This window comes from Pinus tabuliformis, chromosome 9 (genome assembly GCF_031772625.1).
Source record: "Pinus tabuliformis cultivar Carrire ecotype Pingquan chromosome 9, CPIR1, whole genome shotgun sequence".
Classification (NCBI taxonomy): Eukaryota; Viridiplantae; Streptophyta; class Pinopsida; order Pinales; family Pinaceae; genus Pinus; species Pinus tabuliformis.
The window spans coordinates 1,331,564,926-1,331,587,846 of record NC_142307.1 but is presented as its reverse complement, the minus strand read 5'-3'; the positions used below and the strand labels follow the sequence as shown (position 1 = coordinate 1,331,587,846).

Here is a 22,921-nt window from a genome sequence, read left to right as displayed (position 1 = left end):
ATGTCCGACATGTTTGCACAATTTCTTCAATCAGCAAAGGCAGGCATGCTTGGCATCTTATGTGAAAATTTTTGGAGTGAGACCCGGGATCACTGCCCGCTCAAACTCTCTGGTTGACCAGCTGGAGGCTTGATAGATTTGCTTACAGGCAGCGCAGATTGAGATGGCTTGCTGAGAAACTTCTGCGTTGTTTTAGGTGATAGTGAGTCAGGTTGACTCCAAGATTGCGCAGTGCAGACTACCTGGGAGGTAGCCTCAAGCTCTGCGCAATTCTGGCTAGCAGTACATGATCACTGAGGGATGACACTATGCAGTGCAGCTCAATGAAGGTTTGGTTGTTGGCGGGTGGTCTAATCGACAGAGTTTTAGCAAAATGACTAAGTGTGTGAGCGAGTGAACTTGTGCATGCATGACCTTGCGAACACACACTCAACATGACTCAACGACAAGACACCTTGAACCATCAAGACAACATACACTCAATGTGACTGACCAATGGGTGCAAGCGACAAGCGCAACACTTGAGATAGACATTCGGACGACCGTGATGACACTTGCGCGACAGTGCTTACAACATCGTGCGTGAGTATGATAGATGTTTACACAGCGAGCACAACTCAAACACAAACTTCAACATCACCAGAACGAGGTCACAAGAATGACATAGCAATCAACATGCCGAAGACGACAGTTGGTCAAACAAGTGAAAAGGAAGCAAGACATGTAGAAGAAATACATAAAATGACTTTTCATGTTTGCGCACTTGCATGTCACTTAGGACAGGATGATATGACAATGACAAGCAGTCTTGCAAACTCAACTAAGAGGTGTACTTCAAAAGGTGTTCTTTACTTACCATACTTACCCTCGAGATGATCATGCATCTGACAGAGCTTGCATGTGGTCCTAATCTTTTCCATTGCTCAGTCTCTTGGTCCTTCTCCTCAACTCCTTTGGAGTGATCTCAGCATGTAACCTTTTCCTGTTGTCACTGGGCGATGGATCAACACGGTTTCAGCGAGAAGTGACTACTGCCAGGATGAGGCTATGGGAGGCCCATTTGCGCACTTTCTGCATGCAAGTCCGATAAGACAACTTGGACAACACTGTGCAGTTTTGAGGCATAGGACACTGCTACGAGACAGGGATCCTAGGAGGACACCTCTCCGTAGTTTCAAAATGAAGGGCAGCTGGACTGCTCTGCGCATTTTTGGAGAGAAGTGTTGGCTGGGGTCTCTGCGGGCTGCGGGGTTTCAACAGGCAAGGGAGGTTGTCTTTGCGAGCTGCGGGGTTTCAGCAGGCAAGGAAGGTTGGTGTCTCTACGGGTTGCGGGGTTTTAGCAGACAAGGGAGGTTGGTGTCTTTGCACACTGCAAGGTTTCAGCAAGCAAGGGAGGAAGCTTGATGGTTGCTGAAGCAAAGCGCACAGTTCCGGGAAGCTAGATGAGGCTAGGTTGCTCGGGAAAATGACTAAGTGTGAGATCAGTGAAACATATGTAAACATTGATAGGATTTGACTGTGATCGCACACGGACACTTAGTGACACAACGTAGACCATCCAGAATGCATAAGACATACTTTGCTTGATGCAACAACCTTTGTGACAAGATTGCGTAAAGTGAGAGTGAGACATGTTTATGTGATGACGACCACTCATACACACACAATTCCCTTGAAGCAAAACAACATTCCCTTTGCATGACAAACAACAACCCCTATGCCCGAAAATGACACATTCTGCATCAAGATGAGAACGCAGACAACTCTTAGGATCAAGGCGAGGAGCTTGAAATCATCAGCTTAACAATAAGTGACCAAGGATGATTGATCGCAAGATCCAAGGTAGGCTCCGAAATTTGCATGAGAGCCAAAATTTTGGAGGGTGTTGTAGCCGCTACAACAGTATGATCCTTGGAGAGATATATAATTTTGTCGTACTGAGAACGAATCAGACCATTCTAGGTTGATCTTCTGTGGAATCAAATTTTGTGATGAATCATTATCGTGGGACTGGATTTTGCAAACTTCAGTATTCTTGGAAACATAAACTTGTCGTTTATTTTCTGAGTGATACTGGTACGTATATTGGTTGGAAAGTTTGCTCTTGTGATTCGGATGTTGATACATGGATGGACTTTCCCTTATCATGTTAGTGGATGTTTCCTGATTTCCTTCAGGTGGTGTTGTTGTTGAATTGGTGACTGAATCACCATTCGAAATGTCCATCGTTTGAACTGCAACTTCTACATGCGACTTCACTTCAATAGAATCTGAATTTCCCTGAACTGTGAGATTGGTGGAATCGGTGTTTGTTTCTTCTTCCCCAACTTGGACTACTACATTTAGTGATTTTGATGCTTCCTTTGTGACAATTTCTTTGAACCTATTCGTCAATGATTTCTTATCGTCCTTAAGTTTTTTAATCTGTTTGAGTAGATTTTGGTTATGATTTTTGAGACATAAGCATTCCTTATTTTCTGAGTCAACTTTATTTTGGCCTTCAAGCCTCTTGTCTTTTCAACACTTGATTTGTTCTAATAATTTTTTTGTTAAGGTCTTTTAAGCATAAATTTTTCTCTTCTTTCTTTGATAGACTTTCGTTGAATTTTTTGTCAAAACTTTATTTTTCTTGTTCTAACTTGTGCTTCTTAGTTTTACACTTTTTGACTTGTGCAAGAAGTTTCTCATTGTGGTTCCTTAGATGCCAAATTTCTTCGTTGCTTTCTGTTGATTTTTCATGAAACCGATCTTGGAGATCTTTATATTTCTTTTTTGATGCTTCATTCTTTTTTTGAAGTTTTGTGATTTCTTCTTTTAATTTTTTAATTTGTGTCTGGGCACTATCTTGATATTCTTCTAAAGTAAACAATCTTCGACATTTGGGACAAGGTATTGTGTGATTTTTAAAAATCGATAAATATTGATCTCCTGCTCCACAAAATGGACATCTGGTCCAAAATGTAGAGTTGTGTATGGAATCCATAGTTTCTCTGTTCATCTTCAAATTAGACTCTATCTTTCTTCAGTGATGAACTTTCTTTTGTGTTTGTTGCTAAGCTTAGGGTTTAAAGGTAACCCCCTTAACTTTTATTAATAAAAACTTCCTTTCTTTTTTCTAATTTTTATTTCTTCTTTTATTTTATTTTTTTAATATTTTAATTAATTATATAGTTAATATATAACTATATAACAATGATAACCAGTGTTGAAAATATCGGTATCGGCAAAATATCGGCGAGGGTCCAAAAAATATCTTTTCGGCAATATTGGCGAAAATATCGGCAAAATATCGGCAAATATCGGCAAGCATAAAAAATGCATAATATATTCATTTTTTTTTTCAGATTTTTAAACATATAAAGTAATAACAACATGAAATAAACACATTGGCACATAAATATGAAGAAAGCACTGATACATATGATGTCAAATAGAAATGATACATCAAAGGCGATACCAAATCCTGTTGATCCCTGATAATTGTCCATTCAAGGACTCAAATGTGGAGAACCAATACAAAATAACATCACATATATAAAAGTATCTCATCATCATGAGTTATATGTAGCATAACAAATAAAATTAGCAGCTATATATCTGAAATCACTGCCTTCTCCCCCTTTTACGGGAAAACATGATGGGCTATTTTCCAGGCCTGCCCCTAGTAGTAGAAGGCCCTAACCCTGCCTTTGCACCTAATGTCAAATAATGAGTGCTAGGTATGGCGCTATGCTCTCCTATATCTATAGCAGATGGTGTTGATGCTGATACTCCCACAGTGTACTCCTCCTCCTCCTCCTGCTCCTCCTCCGAGTCCTCCTCTTGCTACCCTTGTTCTAATGGATCATTTGGCCCTAACCATGAAGGTGACTCCTCCAAGATGGGTTCCTCAGACTCCACCCTCCACTGAGACAATACATCAATATTGTCTAAGGAAATGGCATCTGGATCCATTGGTGCTTCTATTTGCCTCACTCAAAGTCGGATGTTGAAACGCACATACACTAAATCATTGAGGCGTGCAAACTCCAACATGTAAGAGTGTCAAAAAAACTAATGAATCTTGACTCTTGACTCTTGACACTTAAAGGTCATAAATTAAAAATTAAAAATTACAACAAGTGTAATTGCTCAAATGAAGGCTAGAGCTCAAAGTTATACCTGTTGCGCTTTTTCGCGTGTATTTTCTCAAATACACTCCAATTGCACTCACACCCTGAAGAGCTTCATGTTTGACTCAAGATTCGTATGGCCAATTTCTGCAAATTTGGCGCCCTTGCACCATAGCTTCGCCACCAAATATCTACAACAAAATAAAAAAATAAAAAATTCAAAAACTTAAAACATAATTACACTTTCAAATAAAAGTTACATAATTGAATTTAAAAAAAATAGAATTATAAGTAAGGAAATTCTAAATTGAAAATTCTAATTTCTAATGAGTGATGACTTGTCACTTACGTGGCATGAAGAGGGTCCTTTCCCTAATAGCATCATCAAAGCCAAATAGGCCAACACAATCCCGATAATACTGTATCTCGCGATTGATTTTGCTACGAAGCTTAGGATCAGGTACCATCCTATGAATACAGGAATGGAGCCCTTCCATCACCTCACCATCAAAATCAAAGCCGCATTTGTATGAAAATGCGAGGTTGAGGAAGAGTGTTGCTGCATGAATGGGTCAATGAAGCATCCCTGTCCACCGACTATCAATCACATCCCATAACATCATCTACCTATGAAGGTCAACAAAACCCTTTTCTGCATAATAAGAACGAATGGCCTCCTTGGCCCTATCCATGCCCTCATACAAATAAGCCATTGCAAGCTTCTCCCCATCTACCAATCTGAGAACCTTTACTATAGGTTCACTAACTGAGCATGCTTCTTCTACTCCACGCCAAAACATCTCAGAGTACACCATTTTTGCAATGGCTTTCCCATCCTGTCTCATGTTGTATCTACAATTACGCCAATCATTAGACACAAACATTTGCTTCAACTCGAACTGACATCGAAGCAAAGACTGAAGAGTAATAAAGTTTGTGGCAAAATGTGTGATCGTAGGACGTCGCAACTCCTTGTTTCTAGTGAACCTCCTCATGAGGCTAAGAACAAAAGCATGGTTATAAACTAAGTCACCTGACACGGGGATTCGGGACACGTAGGATTCGGGATTCGTGGTGTCGGATTCGGGACACGCTGACCCCCCAGAACAGGACACGTTATATATTATTTTATTAAAAATATATATATATATATATATATATATAATATATTTAAAAATATATATATATATATTAAAAATTAGATATTATCATATTTCTTACACAAATTTTAATTAATGATACAAATTTATTGATTTCAAACATAGATCTTCATCTATAGCTATTAGCATGCATAGTACATACAAAATTCAAATAAATGTCAGTGGTACTGGTCACATAAATGATAAATCTATTAAAAATTTAAATCATGATTCATAATTCATAACTGAAAGACAACTTACAACTACAAGATAGTAAGATAAACACACTGACAACTGTAGTTTTCTCATTAAGTCATCAAATCAAAATGTGTTACATAGGTAGTGTTGGTGCAATGCCAATGTCAAATAGAAATAGAAAATATAAAACAACTACAGGTATACAAGCCTCAAGGCATCAATCAGCATCGGAATCAGCATCACTGTCCCCATCATCATGGTCCCCACTGCTCTCCTCTACATCCTCCTCCTCCCCTGTATCCATAGTCGCCTTTGCATCTGCTGGTATGGAGGCTGACCCCTCTAAGTCATCAAATCTAACAGGCTTTAGCGCTGGATCATTGAGATCCATGTTGGCCAATGCCAACTCAACAATGGTGTCCAGACCCATATCATCAGGAACAGTGTTACTTGGGAGCGGGAGCGAAAGCAGGGAGCGGGAGCGAAAACGGGAGCGGGAGCGACATATTCAGAAGCTCATGATTTGGTGCTCTTGATTAAATACGAGTTCCATACCCTAATACATGACAAAATTCAATGGAAACATTGCAATCCCCCAATCCTAAAATCCTGAAAAACTGATAAGTCTGCTGGATTTTGAATGAAATCTAAAATTCTACTTTCTCCATATGAAATCCAATGAGGCCAGAACCACTCTCAAACATCCTGAGTCATTTCATGGTAATGTTAAAAATTTAAGTAAAAGGATGAAAATGAATAGCATATCAATACTAGGGCCTAGACTTGATTATGAAGCTGCCAAAATGCTCTACTCCTCGCTGCAACAGCACAAATCACTTACCAAATGAAAATATTAATGAGCAAACACGCCCTTTTCATATGCGCGCTGGGCTTAGCGAGTCCTGGAAACCGGACACGTGTCCTAAAATCGTGACACGCCCTTGAAAATCGCGACATGCCCTCGGACACGACGTGTCCTGTGATTTGGATACGCATCCGGACCGAATCGTGTCGGATTCGCCGGATTCGGGATTCGCAGGGGGTTTAGGACGAATCCGGTTTCCTAGGTTATAAATAAACTTGGAGATGCTCCTCACCATATCAACCGCCTCCTTGATAAAGGAGAGTTTCCCCATATCCTCAAGCAACAAATCGAGACAATGTGCTGCACACGGAGTTCAGAACAATGTGTAATGCCTCTCCATAAGCATCTTGCCGGCAGACACATAATTAGCTGCATTGTCTGTTATGACTTGCACCACATTCTGCACACCAATCTCCTGAATGAACCCATCTAACAACTCACATATCATTGCTGCATCTTTGATATGTTCTAATGCATCCAACGATTTAATAAACATGGTACCTTTAGGACAATGTACCAAGAAATTTAGAAGGGTCCTACCCTTCCTATCTGTCCAACCATTAGACATCACTGTTCATCCAGTAACTTCCCATGTTTTTTTCAACTCCACCAATCTAGAGTTGATGTCCTGCTTTTCTGCTTGAAAAATTGGCCCCCGCAACTCCTCATATGTAGCACTTTTGTACCCTGGGCCCACAACAGCAATAGCATCACACATTAGCTGCCAAAACGGATTGGTTTTGGTGATGCTGAGAGGTAAGTCACTCCAGAAAATACACCTCCCCATGACTCTATCTGCTTCTTGCTTCTCCTTTTTTTTAATAAGCGATTTTATGCCAAGTTGTGATCCATGTCCTGATCATGGAACAAAAAAATGATGACCTCGCACTAGCAGTAGCAGGTGATGATGTGCCAGCTGTGGAGCCCCTCCCACTACCCTCAACATCAAAATCAGGAGAAGATATCCCGAAAGATCTACCTGCACGTTCAGCCTAGTTTCTTTCTCTCTTCGTTCTTTCTGTCTTTTTCATCAATTGCCTCAAAAGATTTTTGTATAAGCTCCCGACTAGACACTGTACAAATCCCAACATCATGTCCACTGAGTCTATCCAGATGGTATTTCAGTCATGTAACCCCTCCTGTCATCCTGGTCCCACACAATTTGCATGTAAGATATGCCCGATTTGTCCCACCATCAGGGTTCCCATACTCCCAAAATGGGTCCAAGGCTTTTGGCATATTTGAATTTTGTAGTGGGCTAACTCAAACCTAGGGCACCAAAAAATAAATTGGAATTAATAAATTAATTAGTAATAACCACATCATTTTACAAAATAGTTTTTTTTCTACATTATTTGCTATTTTACAATGTGAATTCAATGAAAAACCATAAATGACAATAAGAGGGTGTATTTGAAAGTTTAAAAAAAAATGGAGTTTGCTCTCCAAATATGGAGAAAAGTTAAAACTTAAAACCCTTGCATTTGCTCATGGGCATGAGAATCATAGCAAATGGAAAAAAAAAAACAAGCAAAATGATTGTAGGAAAATAGGCAAGCAAAAATAACCCTAAAACTAACAAAAACTTCATTAACATAGGGGTTTATTTGAACATACCTGTTAATGAAAGAAATGAAATTGTCTCACTGTTCTTCAAGCTTAGATCAACAAAATCTTCGTTGTTGGTGGCGATAATAGCTATTCAACGCTCAAACCCTCCTTGGCAGCAAGCACATAGCTTTCCCCTTCCTTCTCCAGCGATAAAAAATGAAAACGATTGAAAAAAAAAACAAAATCGGACATTTATAGCCACGCAGCAATTTTTCATTGTCTTCGGGCGATTTTTTGCATCGTCGCGCGATATTTTCTCGGCGATATTTCGCCTCCCCGAAAACATCATGATATTTATGAAAATCGTCGATATCTCGGCGATATTATATACACTGATGATAACTATATAATAATGATAATATATTTATTAACAATGAAACGGGCTGATGGAATGTACGAATGTATGTGACTGTAACAAAGTGTTGACCCAACGAATGGCCTTGATGAACCCGCGGATTAGAGTAGGGACGTCTGCCAATGGTCGAGGGTTTCAAAGGGTTGTTTCAACAACAGAGATCGAGCAAAGTATTGGCCGCGGGAATTTAATGAGTAGCTTGGTTTGTCAGTCGCAGGGAAATGCTATGTTATGTTGTTTTGTTATCGGTAAAGCAGGATTGATAGTTGCCGATCAAGAAACTGTGTGACGGCCCAACGGTGGTGGCAGGGGAAGGTTGTTGCGGTCAATTGGTGTCAAGGGGGGTGGCATGGGCAATGTTGACTAGATTGGGCGGCGGAAGCGGTGGTCTTTTGCGGCAGATAGTCGTGACTACAGTGTTGTGGTGGCGACAACTTGTGGCTAGTTGGTTGTAGATCGAGTCGTCGGATGATGGTGTAGGCAGAGAGGTCGGCTGACGGCGTATGAGGTCTGGTAAGTTTTTTTTTTTAATATGTAATTTTTTTTCTATATAATTTTTTTTTAATAATTCCTTTTTTTATAATATATTTTTTTATGTGATTTTTTTTTAAATCCCTTTTGTGTATTTTGATTTTTTTTAATATATTTTTGTATTATAAATATGTTTTTTTTTTGTACTCCCTTTTCCTTTTTTTATTTATTTAAATGACCAAAGGCCTAATGGCGAGACGAAGAAACTCCAAATTGTAGTGAAACACTTAAATCTTGATGGCAACAATGTTGACGAAACCTTGATGGCCAAGGTGCTGGATCAAACATGGCTCTAATACCAATGTAATGACCAAAGGTCTTATACGTCGTGGAAATATTTAAAATACTTCGTAGACAAAGACATCCATCGTAGCATAGTAATTGTAAATTGTATATTGTATAAAGAATTGATGTAGGATGATTACAAATGAAAATGAGGGTCCTGTATATATAGCCAGGTAAGTACCCTTTCACAAACAGGCATGTTTGTAGAGCCATGCCTCTTTGTTTAACTACTTATTATTTAATTATTATTATGATTACTTTTTATTATCTATTTTTATTTATTTTTACATAATTTATGTTGATAACATGCGAATTCGTCCTCCAACCTAGAAGACAAATTGTCGATCTCTATCGAAGTTGTTGCCTGCTCCTGCTTCTCCTTCTTGTCCTTCCGCTTCGAACACTGGGTACTGTAGTGACCAAACTCACCACATCTGAAGCATTTGATCTTCGATAGATCCTTCTTCTTTTCTCCTCCCTGTGAGCCTTGTCCCTGATTGGTACCTTTCTTTGCCTTCCCCTTTGATGCAAGGGAAACATTCTCCTCATCCTTCACGCTCTTCAATCCTTTGCTACTATTGCCACTAATATTTCTCTCAACCAGAGCAAGCCTCATCTCTTCCTGTCTAAAATCAGCCCACAAATGATCCCAACCAAGTAGATTATCTCGTTTAGGGATACCTTGGGCGAAGGTAGTCCACTTTGGGGTGAAACCATTGAGAATTGTATCCACTAGCTCACTCTCTTGAGGTGCTTCTCCAACTATTGCTAGCTCATCTCGAACATTCTGAATTCTAGTGAGATAAGGAGTGACTCCACCCTTATGCATCCTAGTGGTCCTCAACTTCTCCTTCAAGAACATCTTTTGGTTCTCGGAAGGATTCTGGAAAAGCATAGCAACTACATCCCACATTTCTTTGGTTGTATTCTTGGCCGCTAAGTGTGAGACTATATGATCTCAAACTCCATCAAGGACCAACTGCTTTGCCTTAGACATCTCCTTATTGTAGTTCTCTCCCTGTTGTGGGTTTGTATGTACGACTACAATTCTCTCTGCATACGTCTTCAGACCATGCTCATCTAGCAGGAAAGACATTCTGGCTTTCCAGATACAATAATTTGAGGCTCCCTCTAGCCTATCTTGATCTCAAAGTCCTATTGAGGCCATTTCTGCAAAACTCAAAACTAGGAAAATAAACAAGAATCTCCTCCTTTTCCTGCTTGGTTGCCTGCTCTGCTACTCACACTCCTTCCTGGAATGCGCAATTCTGCCTGTTGCTAATGGAAATCACGGATTTCCTCCTAGAACCGGATCTGGAAACCATTTGCCTCTATGCGTGCTTTTCTCTTCCTCCCGGGACTGATTATGCTACTGCAAAACTGCTGCAAAATTACTGCGCCCAGATCTGCTCAACGAACTCACTAATCTGCTCATCATGCTTCCTATTAACACCACTGCCTGCTGGAACTACTACTAGGCTATTCGAACTTTTCCTGCACCACCAACTAGAAATCGAACCCCTACCTAGTAATTTGAACTACCTTGCTGGTCCTCTACACAAATTTGGAAGAAATTCGCTCAGACTCCCTCTGAAGTGCAAATTTCTCCCTCTTCGATATTGAGCTCATGATCTAATCAATACACTGATTTAATACCATGAGAAAATTCCTTGAAATGCCGCAATTGGAATTTATTCTTCTAACTGATTAATTATGCAGTTTAATTTGTTACGACAAAATAATGAATAAATCACACTGCAATTTCTTCACCATAAAAATACTGGGGAAAATAAATACAGGAATTGAGAAAATAGAGCACACACACAATAAATTTGACAACATTATTTTTGGACAAATGTCCCTAAAAAAAACCAATGTGGGAAAAGCGGTGCAGCGGATGAAGATTTAATTATTATTATGTAGTAGTGAAAGATGTCAACTTGGAAATCCTCAGCAAATAATTTAGCCAAAATTATTAAGGGAATTTTTCCCTCCACAAGCAATCTGGCTACCAACTGACTACTCGAACTTGGTTATCCAAATCCCCTACACAGGCCCCTGCATAGGTGTTGCGCAATCTGTAACTATCACTGCCTAAATCTGCCTCTTATCAAGACGCCCTACCTGTTGTTACTACTAGAAGTGACTCTCCGACCCTCTGGAAAATTATCCTAGCCTTTGGCACCTTAATTGACCTCCTCCTCAGCCAAATCGAATGACCCTGTAAAGCTACCTATGCAGACCTTATGCGACCCTTGTTGAAGAATCTAGGGCATGCATAATTATAATGATTCTTCGTACATGATAACAATTTGTGAAGTATTTAAACAGTAGTACATGATGCAACTGTGCAGAGGATGTTGGGCGGGGAGGCTTAGCGTCAACAAAGGGACCGATGCTGGATGATCAAGATAATACTCAGTAAGGAGTATTACTAGAGCATAGTCCTCGCTAAGAGGGAGTGTTGATTTGGGGTAGTATCAGATATGCTCTAGCCATGAAAATTGGTGGAGAGGTTAAAGCACATGAGATCTCCAAGACCCAAAAATGGTTTAGGCTGATTCTAACCAGTTTGGGAGATATTAAAATAATTAATATTTTTAATGGAGTTCCTAAGTCTAAACTTAGGAAAAATAAAATATTAATGGGTATTAATATAAAACTAGGTTACAAGGGTCCAAAAGTCATGGATCAAGCCAAATCTAATCTTAGCCGTTGATGAGAGATTTAATCTCGTTCGTTGATGGACCAACGAGAAAAGTATAAGAGGAGGCTTGAGGGTTAGTTGGAGAACACACCAAGTGAGATCAAGAATTCGATTTTCTAGGGCAGGGTTTGCTGAGGAAATCGAGTGAGTGATCTGAGTTGCAGCTGAGGGGCAGTGAATACATAGCAGAGAGGCAGAGTTAGTACCAGGAGGATCAGCGCAGAGCCGGGAGAGGTTGACGCAGAGCCAGCTAGAGGCCACGTAGAGGCAGCCAGGAGCTGCGTAGAGCCAGAGAGGCCAGCATGTGAGACGAAGAGGGTCTAGGGGCTAACATAGAGGCTCCAGAAGCTGACGTAGAGGCCAGAGAGGCTGACACAAGACTTAGAGGCAACACGGAGGATTTCGTGCAACAGACTAGGAGCTAGAGAGCTAGATAAGGTGACGCAGTCCCTATCAGAGTGACGCAGAGCAGCAGAAGTTCCATTGTTGCTATGGGATCGTTCATCCGGCGATTTAACTAGAATATCTGTCTCCCACTGAGAGGTACTATTGCCAAGGGCATTCTCTGTTGGGTGAGCCATTTCTGGCACTTAGGTTGTATTATGAAACTGCATAATAATAAAACCCTCTGAATAGCTACACCGGTTTTCCTGCATTGGGTTTTTCCCACAGGGGCTTCACTAAATGCACCTCTAACATATCACGTATGTTCATGGCATACTAAATAATACCCCTAATTTGACTACATATTGGAAAATACTTCTAAAAATCACATTATTTAACCCCCTACCAATATGAACTCAATACACCTTCCCAATTAAAAAACCCCTACTTTCACTAGATATTGCAGGTATCCATTTTTCCATTAACATTTTTTTATACCCCTTTATATTTTTTCATTAACTTTGAGCTCCACTCTTTATACTTGCTAATTTAAAAACCCTTTACCCCCTAATATATGCTCAATATATTGTCATTTTTTCCTCAATATAAATCCCCCAATATGAAACCACATGATATGGTATTGCTCCCCCAGTAAATCCCCCGTGGTTTTTCCGAGAACATTAGTCCAAAAACAACGGTGTCACTTGTGTGCTTGTTTACTTTCAGTTGATGATCAGTATTTACATGGTAAATAACTTGTTAAGTAATTGAAAAGATAGGGAGGAAATAAATCAGCTAGTAAAGAATTTCTAACGGGTTAAACTTAGAAATTCCAACATGGTATCAAAGCATGGTTGCATATCATAGGATAACTGAAGGCATCAGCTAGCAGAGCAGTAGCAGCAGAAACAGTTGTCTCGAGTGACAGAAGTTGTTCCTACCAGAAAACAGTGAGGAAGGGATGACGCAGAGGGCCTGTGTCAACAGTTCGAGCCAGGAGGAGGATCAGCGCAGAGGCAGAGAGGAGCAGACCTGACTTACGCAGTGCTCGGTCATCTTTCTCAGTCAAGAAGGATTGACGCTGTGGCAGGAGGTGCATATTTTGTCGGTGCTAAGATTGCGCAGAGCCTAGAGGCTCAGTCCTTTAGATTGTTGGGGCATAGGAGGATGTGGGTAATTTGCGGAGCAAAGGTGGTGGGGTACTCTGGTCAGAACAGTACCTAACAGGGCAAGACCAAGGAGGAGGGAGTTGCTGCTGAGGCAGATTTCCAACCAAGGAATCTAGATCAATGGTGCAGTTGCACATACGATCGGAGTGGGGCAACTCGACATTGGTAGAAGGATTTCCAGAAGGGAAATCGAGACTCAGAAGGAGTCGAACCAAGGACTTCCAGGAGGGAAGTAGAGAGACTCGGAGGATTCAGAAGAAGAGCAGCATAATGGTCGTGAATGGACTGAGAGATCGGGATAGGTTGGACAGAACATCCAACTTCGTGGTCTGAAAGGCTAGGATCCTGTCCATTCTAGACAAATATTGCATCAAGGACTTCGCCTTGAAAACAATAGCGATCCCAGTTGACCCAGCTGAAAATGAGAAGTACGAGGAGGCAATGGCTAGGGCGAAGTGCATCATCCTTGATGGGGTCAAGGATCATGTGGTGCCGCATATTGTCGAGAAGGACACGGCAAATGAGATGTGGGATGCCCTAAAGAAATTGTACCACACGCAAAAGAGAGAGTAGATAGATGTCTTCCTCAGTGGATTGAAGGAGATCCGTGACTAGCTAATTTCCATAGGGGCCACGCCGGATCAGGAACTGATGGTCAGGACCACATTGAATGCAATCTCAGAGGTTTGGGAGATATTTGTCCAGAGCATACTGGGCAGGTCGAGTCTTCCAAATTGGGAGGAACTGTGCGTGGCTCTTTGTCAACAAGAGATTAGACGGGTGGGCAAGGCGGGGAGTAGCGGAAAAGGGGTCAGAATCAAGAAGGACGAAGAAGAAGATGCGGCTCTCAGATCTGCGGGAAAGCAAGAGAAGAGAAATAAGAAGGACCTCTCCAATGTCAAGTGCTTCCATTGTGGGGAACTGGGTCACTATGCGAACTAGTGTCCGAGGAAGAAGAGTAAAGGAGAGGCTTCTAACTCGAAGGCAGCGCCAGCAAAGGCGGAGAAAGAAGTCGAGGAGGATGACGACTGTGCCATGAGTGCTCATGCGCCACTTGAGAGGAAGTGGGGTGACATCAAGCTGTAGTCTGATGGACTACAGGCGATGAGGGGCAGGATCCTTAAGGTACCCAACCTCTTGGATTATATCTTGCTATGGGAGCCCCGAAGAAGAGTAGCAGGACTGGAAGATGTTGGTAGAGGCGAATGCGGATGAAGCGACAGAGAGTGCTACAGTACAGGAGTCCAGGGACAACAAGCTGCAACAATGCGAGAAGCACGGGAGTGTTGCACCAGTGCAGGATGGCACAGAGAGGTGTGCAACAGTGCGAGATGCATGGAGTTGTTGTAGCAGCGCAGAGATCAATAGAGGGAGAACTTGTTAGCGGCAGAGGGAGCTTCAACATCGGGAGAGTCTCTAGCCTGACAGGGATGTCAGAGTTGGGTGGATCAGTTACTTACTTCTCGGTAACTGAGTTGCAGTGTAGTAGTTAGCAGTGCAGTGCTATGGGTAGCACGATGCAGCGTGAACAGAAGGGGATCCAGTGCAAATGCAATGTTGGGTATATGGACCAGCAGCAACACAGATTCAGAGGGAGCTGTTGTACGGATGCAGCAGTGGCAGTGGCACGGCCATGGGCAGCAGTACATGATGCAACAATGCAAAGGATGTTAGGCGGGGAGGCTTAGCATCAACACAGGGACCGATGCTAGATGATCAAGATAATACTCAGTGAGGAGTATTACTAGAGCATAGTCCTCGCTACGAGGGAGTGTTGATTTGGGGTGGCATCAGATATGCTCTAGCCATGAAAATTGGTGGAGAGGCTAAAGCACATGAGATCTCCAAGACCCAGCAATGGTTTGCATTGATTCTAACCGGTTTGGGAGATATTAAAATAATTAATATTTTTAATAGAGTTCCTATGTCTAAACTTAGGAAAAATAAAATATTAATGGGTATTAATATAAAACTGGTTTACAAGGGTCCAAAAGTCATGGATCAAGCCAAATCTAATCTTAGATGTTGATTAGAGATTTAATCTCGGTCGTGATGGACCAACGAGAAAAGTATAAGAGGAGGCTTGAGGGTCAACTGGAGAACACACAAAGTGAGATCAAGAATTTGATTTTCTAGGGAAGGGTTTGCTGAGGAAATCGAGTGAGTGATCTGATTTGCAGCTGAGGGGCAGCGAATACATAGCAGAGAGGCAGAGTTAGTACCAGGAGGATCAGCGCAAAGCTGGGAGAGGTTGACGCAGAGCCAGCTAGAGGCCACGCAGAAGCAGCCAGGAGCTGCGCAGAGCCAAAGAGGCCAGTGTGTGAGACACAGAGGGTCTAGGGGTTGACACAGAGGCTCTAGACGCTGACGCAGAGGCTAGAGAGGCTGACGCAGGGCCTACAGGTAGCGCTGGAGGATTTTTTGGGACAAACTGGGAGCTAGAGAGCTGAATAGGGTGATGCAGTCCCTATCAAAGTGACACAGAGAAGTAGAAGTTGCATTGTTGCTGTGGGATCATTCAATCGGTGATTTAGCTAGAATATTTGTCTCCGACTGAGAGGTACTACTGCCGAGGGCATTCTTTGTTGGGTGAGCCATTTCTGGCACCCAAGTTGTATTCTGAAAACTGCATAATAATAAAACCCTCTGAATAGCTGCACCAGTTTTCCCGCATTGGGTTTTTTCGGGGACTTTAGTCCAAAAACAACAGTGTCACTTATGTGCTTGTTTACTTTCAGTTGATGATCTGTATGTGTTGATATTGTACTTGTATTTATTTTCAATATTTACATGGTAAATAACTTGTTAAGTAATTGAACAAGAAGGAAGAAATAAATCAGATAGTACAAGAAGAATTTCTACTGAGATAAACTTAGAAATTCCAACATGGTATCAAAGCATGGTTGCAAATCACAAGATCACTGAAGGCATAAGCTAGCAAAGCAGTAGCAACAGAAACAGTTGTCTCGGGTGACAAAAGTTGTTCCTAGCAGAAAGCAGCAAGGAAGGGGTGAAGTAGAGGGCCTACGTCATCAGTTTGATCCAGGAGGAGGATCAACGCAGAGGCAGAGAGGAACAGACCTGACCTACGCAATGACTGGTCATCTTTCTTAGTCAAGAAGGATCGACATTGTGGCCAGGAGGTGCAAATTTTGTCAGTGCCGGGATTCGCAGAGCCTAGAGGCTCAGTACTTCAGATTGCTAGGGCATAGGAAGCTGTGGGTAATTTGCGGAGCGAAGCTGGTGGGGTAATCTGGTCAGAACAATACCTAAAAGGGCAAGACCAAGGAGGAGGGAGTTGCTGCTGAGACGGTTTTCTAGTGTAGGAATCCAGATCAATGTTACAGTTACACATACGATCGGAGTGGGGCAACTCGAAATTGGCAGAAGGATTTCCAGAAGGCAAATCGAGACTCAGAGGAAGTCGAACCAAGGACTTCCAGGAGTGAAGTAGAGAGACTCAGAGGAGTCGGAAGAAGAGCAGCATAATGGCCGTGAATGGACTGAGAAATCAGAATAGGTTGGATGGAGCATCCAACTTCGTGGTCTGGAAAGCCAAGATCTTGTCCATTCTAGATAGATATCGCATCAAGGACTTCGCCTTGAAAACAATAGCGATCCCAACTAACCCAATTGAAAATGAGAAGTACGAAGAGGCAATGGCTAGGGCAAAGTGCATCATCCTTCATGGGGTCAAGGATCATGTGGTGTCGCATATTGCCAAGAAGGACACGGCAAATGAGATGTGGGATGCCCTGAAGAAATTGTACCAGCATTCTCCCGTGCACAGGAAGATGTTACTTGAAAATCAGCTGCGGTCATACCAGATGCAAAAGGGAGAGCAGATAGATGTCTTCCTTGGTGGATTGAAGAAGATACATGACCAGCTAACTTCCATAGAGGCCACGCCGGATCAGGAACTGATGGTGAGGACCGCATTGAACACAGTCTCAGAGGATTGGGAGGTATTTTTCCAGAGCATACTGGGCAGGTCAAGCCTTCCAGATTAGGAGGAACTATGGGCGGTTCTTCATCAAGAAGAGATCAGACGGGTGACCAAGGAGGGGAGTAGCGGAAAAGGGGTCAAAATCAAGAAGGAGGAAGAAGAAGATGCGGCTCTCGCATCTGTGGGAAAGCAGGAGAAGAGAAAGAAGAAGGAACTCTCCAAGATCAAGTGCTTCCATTGTGGGGATCTGGGTCACTATGCGAACCAGTGTCCAAGGAAGAAGAGTAAGGGAGACGCTTCTGGCTCGAAGGCAGCACCAGCAAAGGCGGAGGAAGAAGTCGAGGAGGATGACGACTATGCCATGAGTGCTCATGCACCACTTGAGAGGAAGTGGGGTGACATCGAGTTGTAGTTTGACGGACTACAAGCGTTGAGGAGCAGGATCCTTGAGTTACCCAACCTCTTGGATTAACCTTGCTATGGGAGCCCTGAAGAGGAGGAGCAGGACTGGCAGATGTTGGTAGAGACGGATGCGGATGAAGTGACAGAGAGTGCTACAGTACAAGAGTCCCAGGACAGCAGGTTGCAACAGTGCGAGAAGCACGGGAGTGTTGCACCAGTGCAGGATGGCACAAAGAGGTGTGCAACAATGCGAGATGCATGGAGTTGTTGCAGCAACGCAGATGTCAATAGAGGGAGCACTTGTTAGCGGCAGAGGGAGCTTCAGCATTGGGAGAGTCTCTAGCCTGACAGGGATGTCAGAGTTGGGTGGATCAGTTACTTACTTCTCGGTAACTGAGCTGCAGTGCAGCAATTAGCAGTGGCAGTGCTATGGGCAACACGATGCAACATGAAGAGAAGGGGATGCAGTGCTGGGTATATGGACGAGCAACAACACAGATGCAGAGGAAGTTGTCGTATGGATGCAGCAATGGCAGTGGCAGGGCCATGGGCAGTAGTACATGATGCAGCAGTGCAGAGGATGTTGGGCAGGGAGGCTTAGCATCAGCACAGGGACCGATGTTGGATGATCAAGGTGATACTCAGTGAGGAGTATTACTAGAGCACAGTCCTCGCAAAGAGGGAGTGTTGCTTTGGGGTAGCATCGAATGTGCTCTAGCCATGAAAATTGGTGGAGAGGCTAAAGCACATGAGATCTCCAAGACCCAGAATTGGTTTGGGCAGATTCTAACCGGTTTGGGAGATATTAAAATAATTAATATTTTTAATGTTGTTCTTAAGTCTAAACTTAGGAAAAATAAAATATTAATGGGTATTAATATAAAACTGGGTTACAAGGGTCCAAAAGTCATGGATCAAGCCAAATCTAATCTTAGCCATTGATTAGAGATTTAATTCCGGTCGTTGATGGACCAACGAGAAAAGTATTAGAGGAGGCCTGAGGGTCAAGTGGAGAACACACCAAGTGAAATCAAGAATTCGATTTTCTGGGGCAGGGTTTGCTAAGGAAATCAAGTGAGTGATCTGAGTTGCAGCTGAGGGGCAGTGAATACATAACAGAGAGGCAGAGTTAGTACCAGGAGGATCAGCGCAAAGCCGGGAGAGGTTGACGCAGAGCTAGCTAGAGGCCACATAGAGGCAGGTAGGAGTTGCGCAGAGCTAGAGAGGCCAGCGTGTGAGACGCAGAGGGTCTAGGGGCTGACGTAGAGGTTCCAAAAGCTGACGTAGAGGCTAGAGAGGCTGACGTAGGGCCTATAGGCAGCGCTGGAGGGTTTCATGGGACATACTGGGAGCTATAGAGCCAGATAGGGTGACACAGTCCCTATCAAAGTGACGCAGAGCAGCATAAGTTGCATTGTTGCTATGGGATCGTTCTTCCGGTGATTTAGCCAAAATATTTGTCTCCGACTAAGAGGTGCTACTGCTGAGGGCATTCTCTGTTGGGTGAGCCATTCTGGCACCCAGGTTGTATTCTAAAACTACATAATAATAAAACCCTCTGAATAGCTACACCAGTTTTCCTGCATTGAGTTTTTCGGGGACATTAGTCCAAAAACAACAATGTCACTTGTGTGCTTGTTTACTTTCAGTTGATGATCTGTATATGTTGATATTGTACTTGTATTTATTTTCAGTATTTACACATAACTTGTTAAGTAATTAAACAAGTAGGAAGAAATAAATCAGATAGTACAGAAAGAATTTCTAACAAGTTAAACTTAGAAATTCCAACATTAGATCCCCATCAACAACTAAGATCATCTCAAACTCAATCTGTGTGAATTTTTAGAGCATTCTCACTTTTCTCAATTAATTCCCTTTAATTAATTGATTTCCTTATGTTAGACTTAGGCATTTTTTAATTATCGATCAATTAATTTAATTGAGTTGTTTCTAGGTATTTTCTCTCGAAACTTTTTATGGGTTCTGGAGATCTTGTATTTCTTAGCCTCTTTGACCAAAATCGAGACAAGAACACTTGTCCAATGCTACAAAAACTAACATGAACTATGTGGAACTGACCCTGATGATGAAATATAGTGAGCAAACCCCATCAGACCCCATAAAACTCCTCCAAAACCTTATGGGCCCACCGATGATGTAATCTTGCTCCTATGACTTTATTGATACCAACCCTAGAAATCCACCCTAATTACATCACAAGGGAAACCAGAAAATGGGAGCATTACATTATGTAACAAAGGATTTTCTCTAGTTAGAGGACATGTTCTAATAAAGTTCTCTAACAACACTTATGACAAAGGATAAAAAAAAATTGTGTTTCAAACTACTAGCTATAGAGGTGAATTCAAATTCAAAACATCCCTTCTAACTTGGTGTTACTTTTTTTTCAATGAAAAATATCTTTATATTCCATATGATAAATATATATGTTTCGGTCCTCGAAGGACTGCTCAGACTCAACGACAAGGCTATAAGGCATTGCAACAAAGATCATCATGTCACATGTGAGAATTGAACCCGGGGGGAGGATAACAATCATTCCTCACAACCACCCAAGATAAACCCAATTGACAAGCTTATAGTTACTTAATTGTTCCTTTCAAACATTTTTCCCCTGTCAAATTACCAATGCTTTGGGATTTGATGATTATAATAAAGGTCTCTAGAATCTGGTAATAAATGGTCTATTTCAACCTTGCTGTTCAATATATATAAATATTCTATTTTCTTTCATTATAATTATTGAGTCCTCTTTCCAACTACTCATGTTTGCATATCTTCAGCTATCCCTCTGCCATCCCTACACTCCCGCACCAAAAAAAACTACTCATATTTGCAGATCTTCAACTACCCCGACCCTCCCTCTCTTTCTATATATATAGATATATATATTCAACCCTTTTACTCTTCTGGTTTAAACTTTAAGCCATTGTAACATTCTTATAGCCAATTCTTGAGCTTCAATGGTTCCCAAAATAACATGCTTGAATGTGAAAGTAGTAGCTGTCCAAGGGTAGTGGTAATATATGCAAAAAGAGTACTCAAAACACACACACACACACATAACCGTTTCACTCTTTTAGTTTAAACCATTATAACATTCTTATAGCGAATTTTTGAGCTTCAAAGGTTCCCAAAAGAGAATGCTTAAATGTTAGATGTAGCATCCCTCCCAGTTTAGTGGTAATACATGCAAAGACCTAAAGAGTACTCAAACTTACCTGTTTCCTCCCAACACCCAGCTCAACATCACAGGCAGCAGTATTTGGAGGAAAAATCTTCCTCCACTTCTACCTGGATGTGGTATTTGCAGCTTTGCCAAAAACTACAAAAGAATTTGTAAAGGAGTCAGGCACAGAAAGTACACACATCCTTGTTAAAAACTACTAAAATGGAAAATGCCCAACCGAAATAACATAAAAATCCAAACAATGGATTGGGCATGTTCAATTGCAGTCACTATCAACTAAGAAAACAACTGGAATATTTAAACATGAAATGTAGAACTAACCGATAGTGGTCCAAGTCCAACATCCAAGAAAGGCCTGTAAGCAGATGCCATTGTTGCTGCCATCCGTGCCATTCCATGTATTGCCGTAGTACGTAATATCCTTTCTTTCTCATATCTGCTAGAACAAGTTCAAACAGGGTCATATTTGCCAGGCACATTAGACATGGTAATCCAGAATCTATCAATAAAAATTTTAGATAGAAATGGACCGAAGATTTTAATGCTGCAGGAAATGTAACTTAAATTATAGAAAGATTTTTTTCAATTTCTAAAATTTGTGCTATCCTCTTATTTGTAACTTGAAACAATAAACCTTTTCAGTGCAGATGTAATATCAACAGATTTTCCTATATCGAAGCTTGCTTTGCAAGCCTTCTGAAGTTCTAGGGAAAGTTGATAGCTATCCTGTAAAGTATAGAAGGAAAAAATAAGATATAAGCTGTTAGAAATTCTCAGCCATTTGTATTGAGTCCACAGAAAAAGGAAGAACACAATAAAATTCAAGACTTTATATATGGCACATAGAACTTTTCCTTCACAAACCATGAAACCATGGGGTGAAAGCTGTTTAAATGTAAGTAGGATCACTTCTCATATGCATTACTGTCAATGGAAAGGAAAGGGAAAATAATGCACATGCAAAAAAAAAATCGTTATAAATCTTACTAAAAGATTATAGCATACCTCAATTGCCATACAGCCACCCTGACCCATATTAGGCTGCATAGCATGAGCAGAATCACCAAGCAGCGTAACATGCCCCTTGCTCCAAGTCAAAAGTGGTTCCCTCTCATAAATGTCTCGACGTAAAATCATTTCCTCTGGGGTTGCCAAGAGTAAATCTACCACTTCTTCACACCAGTCCCCAAATAGATTCAACAGCCTCTCTTTTTTACCTGCCACACAGCAATTTGACTTGCTTATTTGCCAACAATTATGTTCTTGCTTTTCCCTGTGATAAAAGAAAGGGAGCTCAGGATCCTTTTCTTCTATGTTGAAGTTTTGTAAAGCAAATTATATTAACTGCTGGTATCAAATTTGCATACAATTCAAGTCTATTGAGAAGCTGGATACATATGGGCTTGATGCTTACAGACTCTCAACTTATAATATACAAAAAGATGACACCTGAATGCCATGTGACAAACTCTGACATGACAAAATATCAAAGCTAGACTTCCCTTCTCGAACCAATCCAATGGTATTCATATGAACAAAATTGCCAATATTGTACTTCGAGACTAGAATGAAGCATGAAATGCCATGACTTTGTGTTGAAAATGTTGTAATGTTCACATGTGGCCATAGAAGATCCATTTGATATATTTAATGCATGTGACTAATGCTAACTTGTGATCATTTATAATAATACTAGGTTATGGCTGAGGCTGATCTAGTCAACCTTGATATGTAAGCTCAATAGCCTTCTTTGGCTGTGCACCCCACTTATGTGGGCCCATAACCCCTCTTGGAAAGATATCTTACATGAGTTGCTAATAAATACATAGCTCAAACCTCATTTGTGACATTATCTTGTGTGATCATTTCATCTTGAGATCATTCTTTAGCCTGCATGTATTATTCTTATACAACAGATTAAGCCTATGAGGACTATATTTTGGTATTCTCTTGTGTTGGCATTTCGCTCTTGAGCGCACTTGTTCTTTTCATGTATAGCATAC

At 41.4% G+C, this 22,921-nt stretch overlaps 1 protein-coding gene across 5 annotated transcripts in view; it reads right to left on the bottom strand.

The window, feature by feature from the left end:
- The window catches only part of LOC149153430 (zeaxanthin epoxidase, chloroplastic-like), a 230,511-nt gene that overhangs the window by 46,745 nt on the left and 160,845 nt on the right, over positions 1 to 22,921 (bottom strand). For all 5 annotated transcript variants that reach the window (XR_016262920.1, XM_089440859.1, XM_089440862.1 and 2 more), the window contains 4 exons: positions 21,924 to 22,135; positions 21,553 to 21,644; positions 21,240 to 21,354; positions 20,950 to 21,053 (listed from right to left, as the gene is read on the bottom strand). Coding sequence is in view for 4 of the 5 variants with exons in the window: in XM_089440859.1 (XP_089296985.1) it covers positions 20,950 to 21,053; positions 21,240 to 21,354; positions 21,553 to 21,644; positions 21,924 to 22,135 (523 nt within the window). In the remaining variant the exon portion in view is untranslated. The remainder of the gene's footprint in view (positions 1 to 20,949; positions 21,054 to 21,239; positions 21,355 to 21,552; positions 21,645 to 21,923; positions 22,136 to 22,921) is intronic.